This window comes from Galeopterus variegatus, unplaced genomic scaffold (assembly GCF_000696425.1).
Source record: "Galeopterus variegatus unplaced genomic scaffold, G_variegatus-3.0.2 Scaffold5086, whole genome shotgun sequence".
NCBI classification, from domain to species: domain Eukaryota; kingdom Metazoa; phylum Chordata; class Mammalia; order Dermoptera; family Cynocephalidae; genus Galeopterus; species Galeopterus variegatus.
The window spans coordinates 55,987-68,432 of NW_007731197.1; the positions used below are offsets into that span (position 1 = coordinate 55,987).

The following is a 12,446-nucleotide window of genomic DNA, read 5'->3' on the forward strand; positions in this document are numbered from 1 at the left end:
AAAGGGACCTAGATTTTGACGATTCTAGCTGTGTGGCCTTGGACATGTTCCTGAACCTCTCAGCATCTCAGCTTTGCCATCCGGAAATGGGTATAAATGACAGACAATGTTCATGCCTGTACCATGCTGGGAACACAGGAGGTACTCAAAAGTCACTTCCCGTGCATGACTGTGACATGCCGACCTCCCCAAAGAATGTGAGCTCTGGGTGGGCGGTTTGGATTTGACTCCTGGCCCTCCCTCTGACTTGCTGAATGAAGCGGCACTGAGCTCTCTAGTCTCCTCACCAGTAAAGTGGGGTTGACATGTTATCTGTAAAGTGCCTGGCACACATAAGCATTCCGGAAATACCAGCCATTCACGTCGCATGCCCCAGAGGAGTCCTGTGCTGCCTAGAACAGCAAAGGAGTCCCTGCCAGAGCCTCCTTCACCTTCAACGCTCCATCTGCTGGGTGGGGGTTTGTGAGCCTTGTGGCCCACCCCACTGAGGGGGTTCCAGGAATGATGGTGTGCCCATCAAAGGCCTTACCTGTCCTTGGGGCACAGAGGTGAAGCCCAGCCTCCTGTAGGAGATGAGGGAGTTCTTCATCGTGTTCACAGTGAAACCATAGAAGGAGATCTTGGTGCCCACATCGCGCTCGAAGCCTTTGATCACAGCACCATTGAGTCTGGTCCGGACAGAGGCCCATCAGTCTCTTTGTGGTCACACCATGCTGTTTTACTTCCATCTCACGGCTCTGCATTGCCTGTGCCCAGGTCTCTCTCTGGATCACTCCCTCTGCCCACATCAGCACCAGTGCCCAGTGGCCAGCCCAATCCCTACTCCTTCAGACCTCAAAGGTCGCCTGAGAATGGGTAAATCTGGCCCTGGTGGCTCCTTTCTCCCAGGTCCCTTTGCATATGGGCGCCCACGCTGCGTCTTCAGGGTCTGCCGTTTGCATCTGCCTTCATCGGGGCCTGTCTTTGCAACCGCTGGGCTGCCTGAGGCCGGTCCTGCCCCAGCCCACTGTCCTCAGCGAAGATGCTCCCAGGATTGGCTGACGACCAGCTTTCTGCAAAGCTCCCTTCTCCCTCTCCTCCCTGGCCCCTGCCCCGCGTACCTGAACACGTAGTCATGGGCATCGATGTTTGCACCCTGGCGGGACCCATTCAGAATGCCCCCATTGCCCACCACAGCACACCGAATGCAGTTTGGAGGTGGCTCCCTGGAGGCGGGAAATAGCTGCGCACTCTCGGAGCCACTCAGAAGGCTCAGGGCAGTGGCGATAGCTGTGGGTGCAGGACAAGGGGGAGCCATAAAGAGGTCTGTCACCAGGGACATCTGGGGCCTTCCCAAGGCTATCTGGTGTCCCACCTCACCTGAGGCCTGACCCCAGCCCCTCCCAAGAAGCACAGAGGGTGGGAAGAGAAAGAAATGTCATTGGGGGTGGGATCTGAAAAGAGGACAGAGGGGGGCTTGGCTGGGAAGAACTCAAATAACTACTCCTATGAAGACTGCATGTTCCAAAAGAAAAGAATCTGAGGCATGTGGGTGGAGGTTGGGGGCAGAGTTAACGTGGTGGGGACCCTGGGCGGTTCCCACAGCAGCAGCTATGAGCAAGGCTGCTGGAGGCCTGGCAGCCTCTGTCCTCAGCCACCGTTGGACACCTTGGACACTGGGGCCTTTCATGCCAGGGAAGCCCCAGGCTGGTGAGAGCCACTGGGAGGAGGGGGGCAGCCCCAGCCTTCTCACTGCTTGGATGGAAGAGGAGATAGGACAGGAGTCGCACAGCTGGGGGTCTGGGAGGAGAACGGGGCACAGGGAGACCCCACATCACTGGTGCCACAAGGGTAGAGAGGCCTGGCCTACCCCAGGGCCAAGAACAGGAGGAAGGGACAAGCCGAGGCAGCAGGTTACCTTGGTGCGAGAGCCCCTGCCAGCCGTAGGGAGCTTTGTGCTGACTCAGGCTGTCCCAGAGCTCTGGGGTGAAGAGGCCCCCCCACAACAGCACTGGAGTGGAGAGATTAAACAGGCTCCGGAAGTGGGGGTGCCGCTGAATGGCCAGGTACAGTGAGTGTCGGCAGGGCCAGCTCTGTGGGTGAGAAGATGAGAAGGCTGAGGCCCATTAGGTGGGGGCTAAGGTGGGTGGGCAGCCTCCCCAGGAGCCTGCAGACCCCAACGAGTGTTGGGAGGGAAGAGCTGCTTTACCCCCTCCAGATTGGGGCCATTCCCATATCTGTGAGCTGAGGTTGCCTGTGGCCCAGCACCTGGTAGGGGTCAGAGAGCTTTCTGCATTTAGCCTGCCCAGCCCTTCCTCTCCTGGACACCACATCTCCATGGCCTGATGGCTCTGGCCTCATGCTTGGGCAAACTTGGGGGCGTTTACCAGTGAATGAGTATGACCCGCCTGTTCCCTTGCTGGAGGAGTTCCAGCCTGGACTGTGGCATCTGTCAGCCTGGGTCCAGACCCTAGCTCTGGCAGTACTCACTGTAAGATCAAGTGTGAAAGGGCTGTTGGGAAGATTTATGGTCATCTTTCTTCCCGTTGGTGCCTATATGGGGTTGAATAGTGCCCTTTGAGATTCATGTCTACCTGGAACCTCAGAATGTGATAGGGTTTTTGCAGATGCAATTAATTAAGATGAGGCGAGTTCATCCGGGGCTAGGTTGGACCAATGACTAGCATTCTTTTAAGGAGGCCACGTGAAGACACACAGAGAACAAGCCATCTGATGGAGACAGAGATGCAGTGAAGCCAAGACAAGCCAGGGAACCCCTGGAGCTTCCAGAAGCAGGGAAGAGACAAGGGAGGCTTCCCGAGAGCCTTTGGAGGGAGCACGGCCCTGCCAACACTTTGATTTTGGACTTCTGGTCTCCAGAACTGTTGGAGAATCAGTTTCTGTTGTTTTATTTTATTTTTGACTTTTTTTGGTGGCCAGCCAGTATGAGGATCTGAACCATGGACCTTGGTGTTACAGCCCCACGCTCTTAACTGAGCTAACTGGCCAGCTCCAATTTCTACTTTAAGCCACCCAGTTGGTGGTCATTTGTCCTAGCAGCAGTTACAGGAAACAAATACAGGGATTCTGCACTCGTGGGCCTTGAGGGAGAGTGGGGTACTAAACAGGCCTCAGCCTTGTCTGCCTGCAAGCCAGCAATGTCCAAATCTCACATGGCCTTAGCCTGGGTAGGGCTACTGTTACTACTGAACAGGGCTCTTTGTTAAGCTGTTGGTTTGATCAAAGCAGGAAATAGCTGTTCAGTCATTTCTCCTACAATGCGACATATGAGTGCCTAGAAATCACCGAGCTATGCAAAACTGTGCAGTCAAAACCCCAGGGCTTACGGGAAAATGGGATTAATGGCACAAAACTGAAAAACCTTGTCAGTGATGCATAAAACCAAAGATGAGAACCTGAGAAAGACGAGTACAGTTTTACACATGTTCCATGGTTAAGAAATGCATAAATACGACTAAAAATATGGCACTTTAAAAAGTCTTGGGGTTGGTTTGTGGCAGGGGGTGCTGGAAGGGTGGCAGCTTGTGAGTTATTGTGAAATGGTGGAAGGAGAGTTGTCTGGAATCAGAAAGGAGGTTGTAACAGTGGATGTGAGTGGGTGAGCCCACAACACGGGCGGTGAAGCTGACGGATATCTCAGGGTTGTACGTGTGTGCTTTTTGTGTGTCCATGCGTGGCTCGATTCACTTGGGTGTGGCTTTCTGCATGTACCTAGTGTTCCCACTGACAAAAATCACTCATAAGCAAACACTAAATTTGTGTGATGCTCACATTGTCTCCTAATATATCAATCATTTTGGAACAAATCCACATTTTCAAAGCAAGCATGATAGCAAAACTGACAAATAATTTCACGATTCAATTTGTCATAGGGGTGTTTCTGGGGGCCCTCTTTATGAAGCTCCAGAAGAAAACTCCTCAGGTCTCCATATCAGGAAAGACTGTGCTTCATGTGGGCAGCTGGCGTGCTTTTATTTCATGGACACGGTGGCAAAGTTTCCTTCTTATCTCTGGCCGCTGAGAAGCTCAGAGCCAGACATATGGCCCATCTTTTCCACCTCGGGGCACACTTTTCATGAACTTACCTCACTTGTCTTATTTTCCTGCCTTTACTTTTCCTTCATTCATTACCTCATTTTATTCTACTTTATGTTTTTACCTTGTTATATGTATGCAAAAGCCACCTCAAATCTTTTTTTAAGTTGGAAGTGGATTTTTTTTTTTTTGGCAGCTGGCCAGTATGGGGATCTGAACCTGTGACCTTTGGAGTTATAAGACTGCACTCTAACCAACTGAGCCAACCGGGCAGCTCCCCCACCCCACTTTTTTTATGTTTTTAAACCAGGTAGGGATATATGTCTATTAGCTTCAAGCAGCTCAAGGTGGAAAGGACTTTAGGAAACTTGAAGATGACCTCATACAGCACTCGTGAGAAGCTTGAGGCCTCCCTTTAGCCTGCCAGCCAAGTGTCCATTGGTCTCTGTTCTCAGGAAGGGCTCCCCATCGCCTGCCCAGGGCTACTTGCTCTGTCTCTGAGCAGCTTGTCTGTCACTGGCTTGTGCATGCAGTAAAATATTCCTCCCTGAGGCCTTAGTCACCATGTTCCAGTTCAGTCTCTTGGGCATTGAAAACAACTCTTAAGCTCATGTTAATCTGGAACCACACAGACATCCTGTACTCAACCTCAGCACACAGAGCCAGAGGGGAGGCTGTATCACACAGTGACTCAGAGCCAGGTTCTGGGCCAGACTAGAGGTTCAAATCCTAGTGTCACCTCTTCCTGAGTGATCCCAAGCAATGTCCCTAGTTTCCCTCTGCCTCATCTGGCTCATTGGTAAGAGCCACCTTCTATGGTTGCTGTGAGGCTTCTGTGACAGAATGCAGGTAAAGTGCCATGCAGTACATGGGACAACCGCAATCAACGTTGGCTATTACTTATAGTTATGGAGCAGGGCCTTGAAGGTTCTCAAACCCTCTGGGCAAACATGCAGTTTACTCCATGGTGAGCGGTTTAAATGTGTGTATACATATTTTTTGGAATAGAGTATATAATTCACAGGACTTTTTAAGATAAAATCTTAAGTCTCCCAAGAACTTTTCAGCTGGCTATACCCCAGGGGTTCATGTTTATTCATCCTTCTCTGCTACTGGGGTACAGAAAACCCTAGTGGTCAGGTCGTAGAAGCAAGCCCTGAGTGGATGGATGCTTAGCTTTGTGCTTGGGGTGTTCCAAAGAGCTTGTGCCCAGCAGTCTCATGAGAATGTTCTCATTTGCTCTTCTTCTTTTGCCTCCTGCCTGCTAAATCGAGGATGCTCAAAACTGCCCCAGAGTAGCCAACCACTGTACCTTTCTTGTCCCAGAATTCGATGCCTTGGGTGGAAAGAATGCCCGAGGTGACGTGGTGTTCCTGCGGGAGAAGGCAGAAGTAAATCAGGAGTCTGGCTGGGCCTTGACAGCAGGTCCAACCTATCCCTTGGAACCTTCTGGACTGACCGACTCCCCTAGCTCTGGGGGCTGATAATGTCTGTTAGGGTCCAAAAGGTGTCCATCCTTTTGATCCCTCTACTTCTATGCTCCTATTCTTGCCCATGTCTCTCTTTAGGCACACAAAATACTGTCACTTTATTATGTTCTGCCCAGCTATATAGACTCAGAAATCAAGACACCCCTCAGCAAGTGGCAAAAATATGGAGTTTATAGGAAAAGTGAGACAGTGGTTAAATTATGAAAATATAAAATAGGAAAAGTGGCCAGACCCTGGAATTGTGACCGACTAACTGAGAGATCTCCCTGCCAAGGCCTGAGATGACTTGAATCCACTTCTGCTGGGTGGTGCCCACCACTCCTGCAGTAGGGTCCCAGTGAAGTGCATGGCTCTGAAGCCTGACTCCCTGGGTTTGTATGCTGCTCTGCCACTGGGCAGCTGTGGGATCTCTGGCAGTTACAGAACTTCTCAGAACCTCAGTCTCTGTGTCTGGACAACAGGGATAATCACATTGAGTGCATCCAATTGTTGGGAGGGTTCAAACCGAGTCTACCTTATGGCATATAAAAATGTTAGCTTATTGTTACCTAAAGGACGAAGGGAAAGGACCTTGTGTCAGCCTCTGTTGTTAGTGTCCCTTCTGGAGTGAGGTAAGGGGCTAATTCCCAGGCACTAGGTGGCCCCTGAATCAGGGCAGAGGGGAAAAACAGGAAGGAAGAAATAGGGACCCATCCACTTAAAAGGGTGGCCAGCTTCTCCCAGACCCCTCTCCCCACCCCAAGAGCCACAGGAGAGCAGGTGGAGGAGGATTTTGGATTGGTAGTTTGCAAGGGAAACAAAGGCCTCTCGTTACTTGCTTCTAGGTGCTGAGACAGACAGCTGAGCCACAAGGAAGGCTTTGGTGTCCCAAGTTTCCTGTAAGACCCTGGAGGGACAGCCCAGAAAGAACAGGAATGATCCCTTCCCCCATCCCTCCCTTTCCCCTTCAGACTGGCCACCTGTCCACCCATATAATCCCGAAGTTCCTCTCCATGAGCACAATATGACCTCCTCTGAGGAGAACCCCTGGGGAGAAACACCAATGCCCAGCCCCCTCCCCCCCAGACCATTCTGATTTGATTGGCCTGGGGTGAGGTGTGACCATCTAGATCCCAATCCCTACCCCAACTTCCCCCCAGGTGATTCTAATGTGAATCTGGGCTTGAGAATGTTCAGGTGATTCTAATGTGCATCTGGGCTTGAGAACCTTCAGGTGATTCTAATATGAATCTGGGCTTGAGAACCCCCAGGTGATTCTAATGTGCATCTGGACTTGAGAACCCCCAGGTGAATCTAATGTGCACCTGGGCTTGAGAACCCCCAGGTGATTCTTTTTTTTTTTTTTTTNCCAGGGAAGCCCCAGGCTGGTGAGAGCCACTGGGAGGAGGGGGGCAGCCCCAGCCTTCTCAATGCTTGGATGGAAGAGGAGATAGGACAGGAGTCGCACAGCTGGGGGTCTGGGAGGAGAACGGGGCACAGGGAGGCCCCACATCACTGGTGCCACAAGTGCAGAGAGGCCTGGCCTACCCCAGGGCCAAGAGCAGGAGGAAGGGACCAGCTGAGGCAGCAGGCAGAGCAGGAGGCAGCAGGTTACCTTGGTGTGAGAGCCCCTGCCAGCCGTAGGGAGCTTTGTGCTGACTCAGGCTGTCCCAGAGCTCTGGGGTGAAGAGGCCCCCCCACAACAGCACTGGAGTGGAGAGATTAAACAGGCTCCGGAAGTGTGGGTGCCGCTGAATGGCCAGGTACAGTGAGTGTCGGCAGGGCCAGCTCTGTGGGTGAGAAGATGAGAAGGCTGAGGCCCATTAGGTGGGGGCTAAGGTGGGTGGGCAGCCTCCCCAGGAGCCTGCAGACCCCAACGAGTGTTGGGAGGGAAGAGCTGCTTTACCCCCTCCAGATTGGGGCCATTCCCATATCTGTGAGCTGAGGTTGCCTATGGCCCAGCACCTGGTAGGGGTCAGAGAGCTTTCTGCATTTAGCCTGCCCAGCCCTTCCTCTCCTGGACACCACATCTCCATGGCCTGATGGCTCTGGCCTCATGCTTGGGCAAACTTGGGGGCGTTTACCAGTGAATGAGTATGACCCGCCTGTTCCCTTGCTGGAGGAGTTCCAGCCTGGACTGTGGCATCTGTCAGCCTGGGTCCAGACCCTAGCTCTGGCAGTACTCACTGTAAGATCAAGTGTGAAAGGGCTGTTGGGAAGATTTATGGTCATCTTTCTTCCCGTTGGTGCCTATATGGGGTTGAATAGTGCCCTTTGAGATTCATGTCTACCTGGAACCTCAGAATGTGATAGGGTTTTTGCAGATGCAATTAATTAAGATGAGGCGAGTTCATCCGGGGCTAGGTTGGACCAATGACTAGCATTCTTTTAAGGAGGCCACGTGAAGACACACAGAGAACAAGCCATCTGATGGAGACAGAGATGCAGTGAAGCCAAGACAAGCCAGGGAACCCCTGGAGCTTCCAGAAGCAGGGAAGAGACAAGGGAGGCTTCCCGAGAGCCTTTGGAGGGAGCACGGCCCTGCCAACACTTTGATTTTGGACTTCTGGTCTCCAGAACTGTTGGAGAATCAGTTTCTGTTGTTTTATTTTATTTTTGACTTTTTTTGGTGGCCAGCCAGTATGAGGATCTGAACCATGGACCTTGGTGTTACAGCCCCACGCTCTTAACTGAGCTAACTGGCCAGCTCCAATTTCTACTTTAAGCCACCCAGTTGGTGGTCATTTGTCCTAGCAGCAGTTACAGGAAACAAATACAGGGATTCTGCACTCGTGGGCCTTGAGGGAGAGTGGGGTACTAAACAGGCCTCAGCCTTGTCTGCCTGCAAGCCAGCAATGTCCAAATCTCACATGGCCTTAGCCTGGGTAGGGCTACTGTTACTACTGAACAGGGCTCTTTGTTAAGCTGTTGGTTTGATCAAAGCAGGAAATAGCTGTTCAGTCATTTCTCCTACAATGCGACATATGAGTGCCTAGAAATCACCGAGCTATGCAAAACTGTGCAGTCAAAACCCCAGGGCTTACGGGAAAATGGGATTAATGGCACAAAACTGAAAAACCTTGTCAGTGATGCATAAAACCAAAGATGAGAACCTGAGAAAGACGAGCACAGTTTTACACATGTTCCATGGTTAAGAAATGCATAAATACGACTAAAAATATGGCACTTTAAAAAGTCTTGGGGTCGGGGCCGGCCTGGTGGCGCACTGGATAAGTGCGCCGCTTGGGAAGTGTGGCGGCGCTCCTGCCCGAGGGTTCGGATCCCACATACAGACCGGTTCCCGCTCGCTGGCTGAGCGAGGCGCGGGGGCAACACCGAGGGTTGCAATCTACAGTTTTACACATGTTCCATGGTTAAGAAATGCATAAATACGACTAAAAATATGGCACTTTAAAAAGTCTTGGGGTTGGTTTGTGGCAGGGGGTGCTGGAAGGGTGGCAGCTTGTGAGTTATTGTGAAATGGTGGAAGGAGAGTTGTCTGGTTGGGGTTGGTTTGTGGCAAGGGGTGCTGGAAGGGTGGCAGCTTGTGAGTTATTGTGAAATGGTGGAAGGAGAGTTGTCTGGAATCAGAAAGGAGGTTGTAACAGTGGATGTGAGTGGGTGAGCCCACAACACGGGCGGTGAAGCTGACGGATATCTCAGGGTTGTACGTGTGTGCTTTTTGTGTGTCCATGCGTGGCTCGATTCACTTGGGTGTGGCTTTCTGCATGTACCTAGTGTTCCCACTGACAAAAATCACTCATAAGCAAACACTAAATTTGTGTGATGCTCACATTGTCTCCTAATATATCAATCATTTTGGAACAAATCCACATTTTCAAAGCAAGCATGATAGCAAAACTGACAAATAATTTCACGATTCAATTTGTCATAGGGGTGTTTCTGGGGGCCCTCTTTATGAAGCTCCAGAAGAAAACTCCTCAGGTCTCCATATCAGGAAAGACTGTGCTTCATGTGGGCAGCTGGCGTGCTTTTATTTCATGGACACGGTGGCAAAGTTTCCTTCTTATCTCTGGCCGCTGAGAAGCTCAGAGCCAGACATATGGCCCATCTTTTCCACCTCGGGGCACACTTTTCATGAACTTACCTCACTTGTCTTATTTTCCTGCCTTTACTTTTCCTTCATTCATTACCTCATTTTATTCTACTTTATGTTTTTACCTTGTTATATGTATGCAAAAGCCACCTCAAATCTTTTTTTAAGTTGGAAGTGGATTTTTTTTTTTTTGGCAGCTGGCCAGTATGGGGATCTGAACCTGTGACCTTTGGAGTTATAAGACTGCACTCTAACCAACTGAGCCAACCGGGCAGCTCCCCCACCCCACTTTTTTTATGTTTTTAAACCAGGTAGGGATATATGTCAATTAGCTTCAAGCAGCTCAAGGTGGAAAGGACTTTAGGAAACTTGAAGATGACCTCATACGGCACTCGTGAGAAGCTTGAGGCCTCCCTTTAGCCTGCCAGCCAAGTGTCCATTGGTCTCTGTTCTCAGGAAGGGCTCCCCATCACCTGCCCAGGGCTACTTGCTCTGTCTCTGAGCAGCTTGTCTGTCACTGGCTTGTGCATGCAGTAAAATATTCCTCCCTGAGGCCTTAGTCACCATGTTCCAGTTCAGTCTCTTGGGCATTGAAAACAACTCTTAAGCTCATGTTAATCTGGAACCACACAGACATCCTGTACTCAACCTCAGCACACAGAGCCAGAGGGGAGGCTGTATCACACAGTGACTCAGAGCCAGGTTCTGGGCCAGACTAGAGGTTCAAATCCTAGTGTCACCTCTTCCTGAGTGATCCCAAGCAATGTCCCTAGTTTCCCTCTGCCTCATCTGGCTCATTGGTAAGAGCCACCTTCTATGGTTGCTGTGAGGCTTCTGTGACAGAATGCAGGTAAAGTGCCATGCAGTACATGGGACAACCGCAATCAACGTTGGCTATTACTTATAGTTATGGAGCAGGGCCTTGAAGGTTCTCAAACCCTCTGGGCAAACATGCAGTTTACTCCATGGTGAGCGGTTTAAATGTGTGTATACATATTTTTTGGAATAGAGTATATAATTCACAGGACTTTTTAAGATAAAATCTTAAGTCTCCCAAGAACTTTTCAGCTGGCTATACCCCAGGGGTTCATGTTTATTCATCCTTCTCTGCTACTGGGGTACAGAAAACCCTAGTGGTCAGGTCGTAGAAGCCCTGAGTGGATGGATGCTTAGCTTTGTGCTTGGGGTGTTCCAAAGAGCTTGTGCCCAGCAGTCTCATGAGAATGTTCTCATTTGCTCTTCTTCTTTTGCCTCCTGCCTGCTAAATCGAGGATGCTCAAAACTGCCCCAGAGTAGCCAACCACTGTACCTTTCTTGTCCCAGAATTCGATGCCTTGGGTGGAAAGAATGCCCGAGGTGACGTGGTGTTCCTGCGGGAGAAGGCAGAAGTAAATCAGGAGTCTGGCTGGGCCTTGACAGCAGGTCCAACCTATCCCTTGGAACCTTCTGGACTGACCGACTCCCCTAGCTCTGGGGGCTGATAATGTCTGTTAGGGTCCAAAAGGTGTCCATCCTTTTGATCCCTCTACTTCTATGCTCCTATTCTTGCCCATGTCTCTCTTTAGGCACACAAAATACTGTCACTTTATTATGTTCTGCCCAGCTATATAGACTCAGAAATCAAGACACCCCTCAGCAAGTGGCAAAAATATGGAGTTTATAGGAAAAGTGAGACAGTGGTTAAATTATGAAAATATAAAATAGGAAAAGTGGCCAGACCCTGGAATTGTGACCGACTAACTGAGAGATCTCCCTGCCAAGGCCTGAGATGACTTGAATCCACTTCTGCTGGGTGGTGCCCACCACTCCTGCAGTAGGGTCCCAGTGAAGTGCATGGCTCTGAAGCCTGACTCCCTGGGTTTGTATGCTGCTCTGCCACTGGGCAGCTGTGGGATCTCTGGCAGTTACAGAACTTCTCAGAACCTCAGTCTCTGTGTCTGGACAACAGGGATAATCACATTGAGTGCATCCAATTGTTGGGAGAGTTCAAACCGAGTCTACCTTATGGCATATAAAAATGTTAGCTTATTGTTACCTAAAGGACGAAGGGAAAGGACCTTGTGTCAGCCTCTGTTGTTAGTGTCCCTTCTGGAGTGAGGTAAGGGGCTAATTCCCAGGCACTAGGTGGCCCCTGAATCAGGGCAGAGGGGAAAAACAGGAAGGAAGAAATAGGGACCCATCCACTTAAAAGGGTGGCCAGCTTCTCCCAGACCCCTCTCCCCACCCCAAGAGCCACAGGAGAGCAGGTGGAGGAGGATTTTGGATTGGTAGTTTGCAAGGGAAACAAAGGCCTCTCGTTACTTGCTTCTAGGTGCTGAGACAGACAGCTGAGCCACAAGGAAGGCTTTGGTGTCCCAAGTTTCCTGTAAGACCCTGGAGGGACAGCCCAGAAAGAACAGGAATGATCCCTTCCCCCATCCCTCCCTTTCCCCTTCAGACTGGCCACCTGTCCACCCATATAATCCCGAAGTTCCTCTCCATGAGCACAATATGACCTCCTCTGAGGAGAACCCCTGGGGAGAAACACCAATGCCCAGCCCCCTCCCCCCCAGACCATTCTGATTTGATTGGCCTGGGGTGAGGTGTGACCATCTAGATCCCAATCCCTACCCCAACTTCCCCCCAGGTGATTCTAATGTGAATCTGGGCTTGAGAACCCCCAGGTGAATCTAATGTGCATCTGGGCTTGAGAACCTTCAGGTGATTCTAATGTGCATCTGGGCTTGAGAACCTTCAGGTGATTCTAATATGAATCTGGGCTTGAGAACCCCCAGGTGATTCTAATGTGCATCTGGACTTGAGAACCCCCAGGTGAATCTAATGTGCACCTGGGCTTGAGAACCCCCAGGTGATTCTTTTTTTTTTTTTTTTTCTGTCTTTTTGTC

The 12,446-nt window shown here is 50.7% G+C and overlaps 1 protein-coding gene across 1 annotated transcript in view; it reads right to left on the bottom strand.

Annotated features, from left to right (window-relative positions):
• The window catches only part of ST6GALNAC2 (ST6 (alpha-N-acetyl-neuraminyl-2,3-beta-galactosyl-1,3)-N-acetylgalactosaminide alpha-2,6-sialyltransferase 2), a 22,340-nt gene that overhangs the window by 7,333 nt on the left and 2,561 nt on the right, over positions 1–12,446 (bottom strand). The window contains exons 2-5 of the mRNA XM_008588889.1: positions 10,871–10,931; positions 7,120–7,294; positions 1,101–1,269; positions 530–668 (exon numbers count right to left, since the gene is read on the bottom strand). Of these exons, the coding sequence (XP_008587111.1) occupies positions 530–668; positions 1,101–1,269; positions 7,120–7,294; positions 10,871–10,931 (544 nt within the window). The remainder of the gene's footprint in view (positions 1–529; positions 669–1,100; positions 1,270–7,119; positions 7,295–10,870; positions 10,932–12,446) is intronic.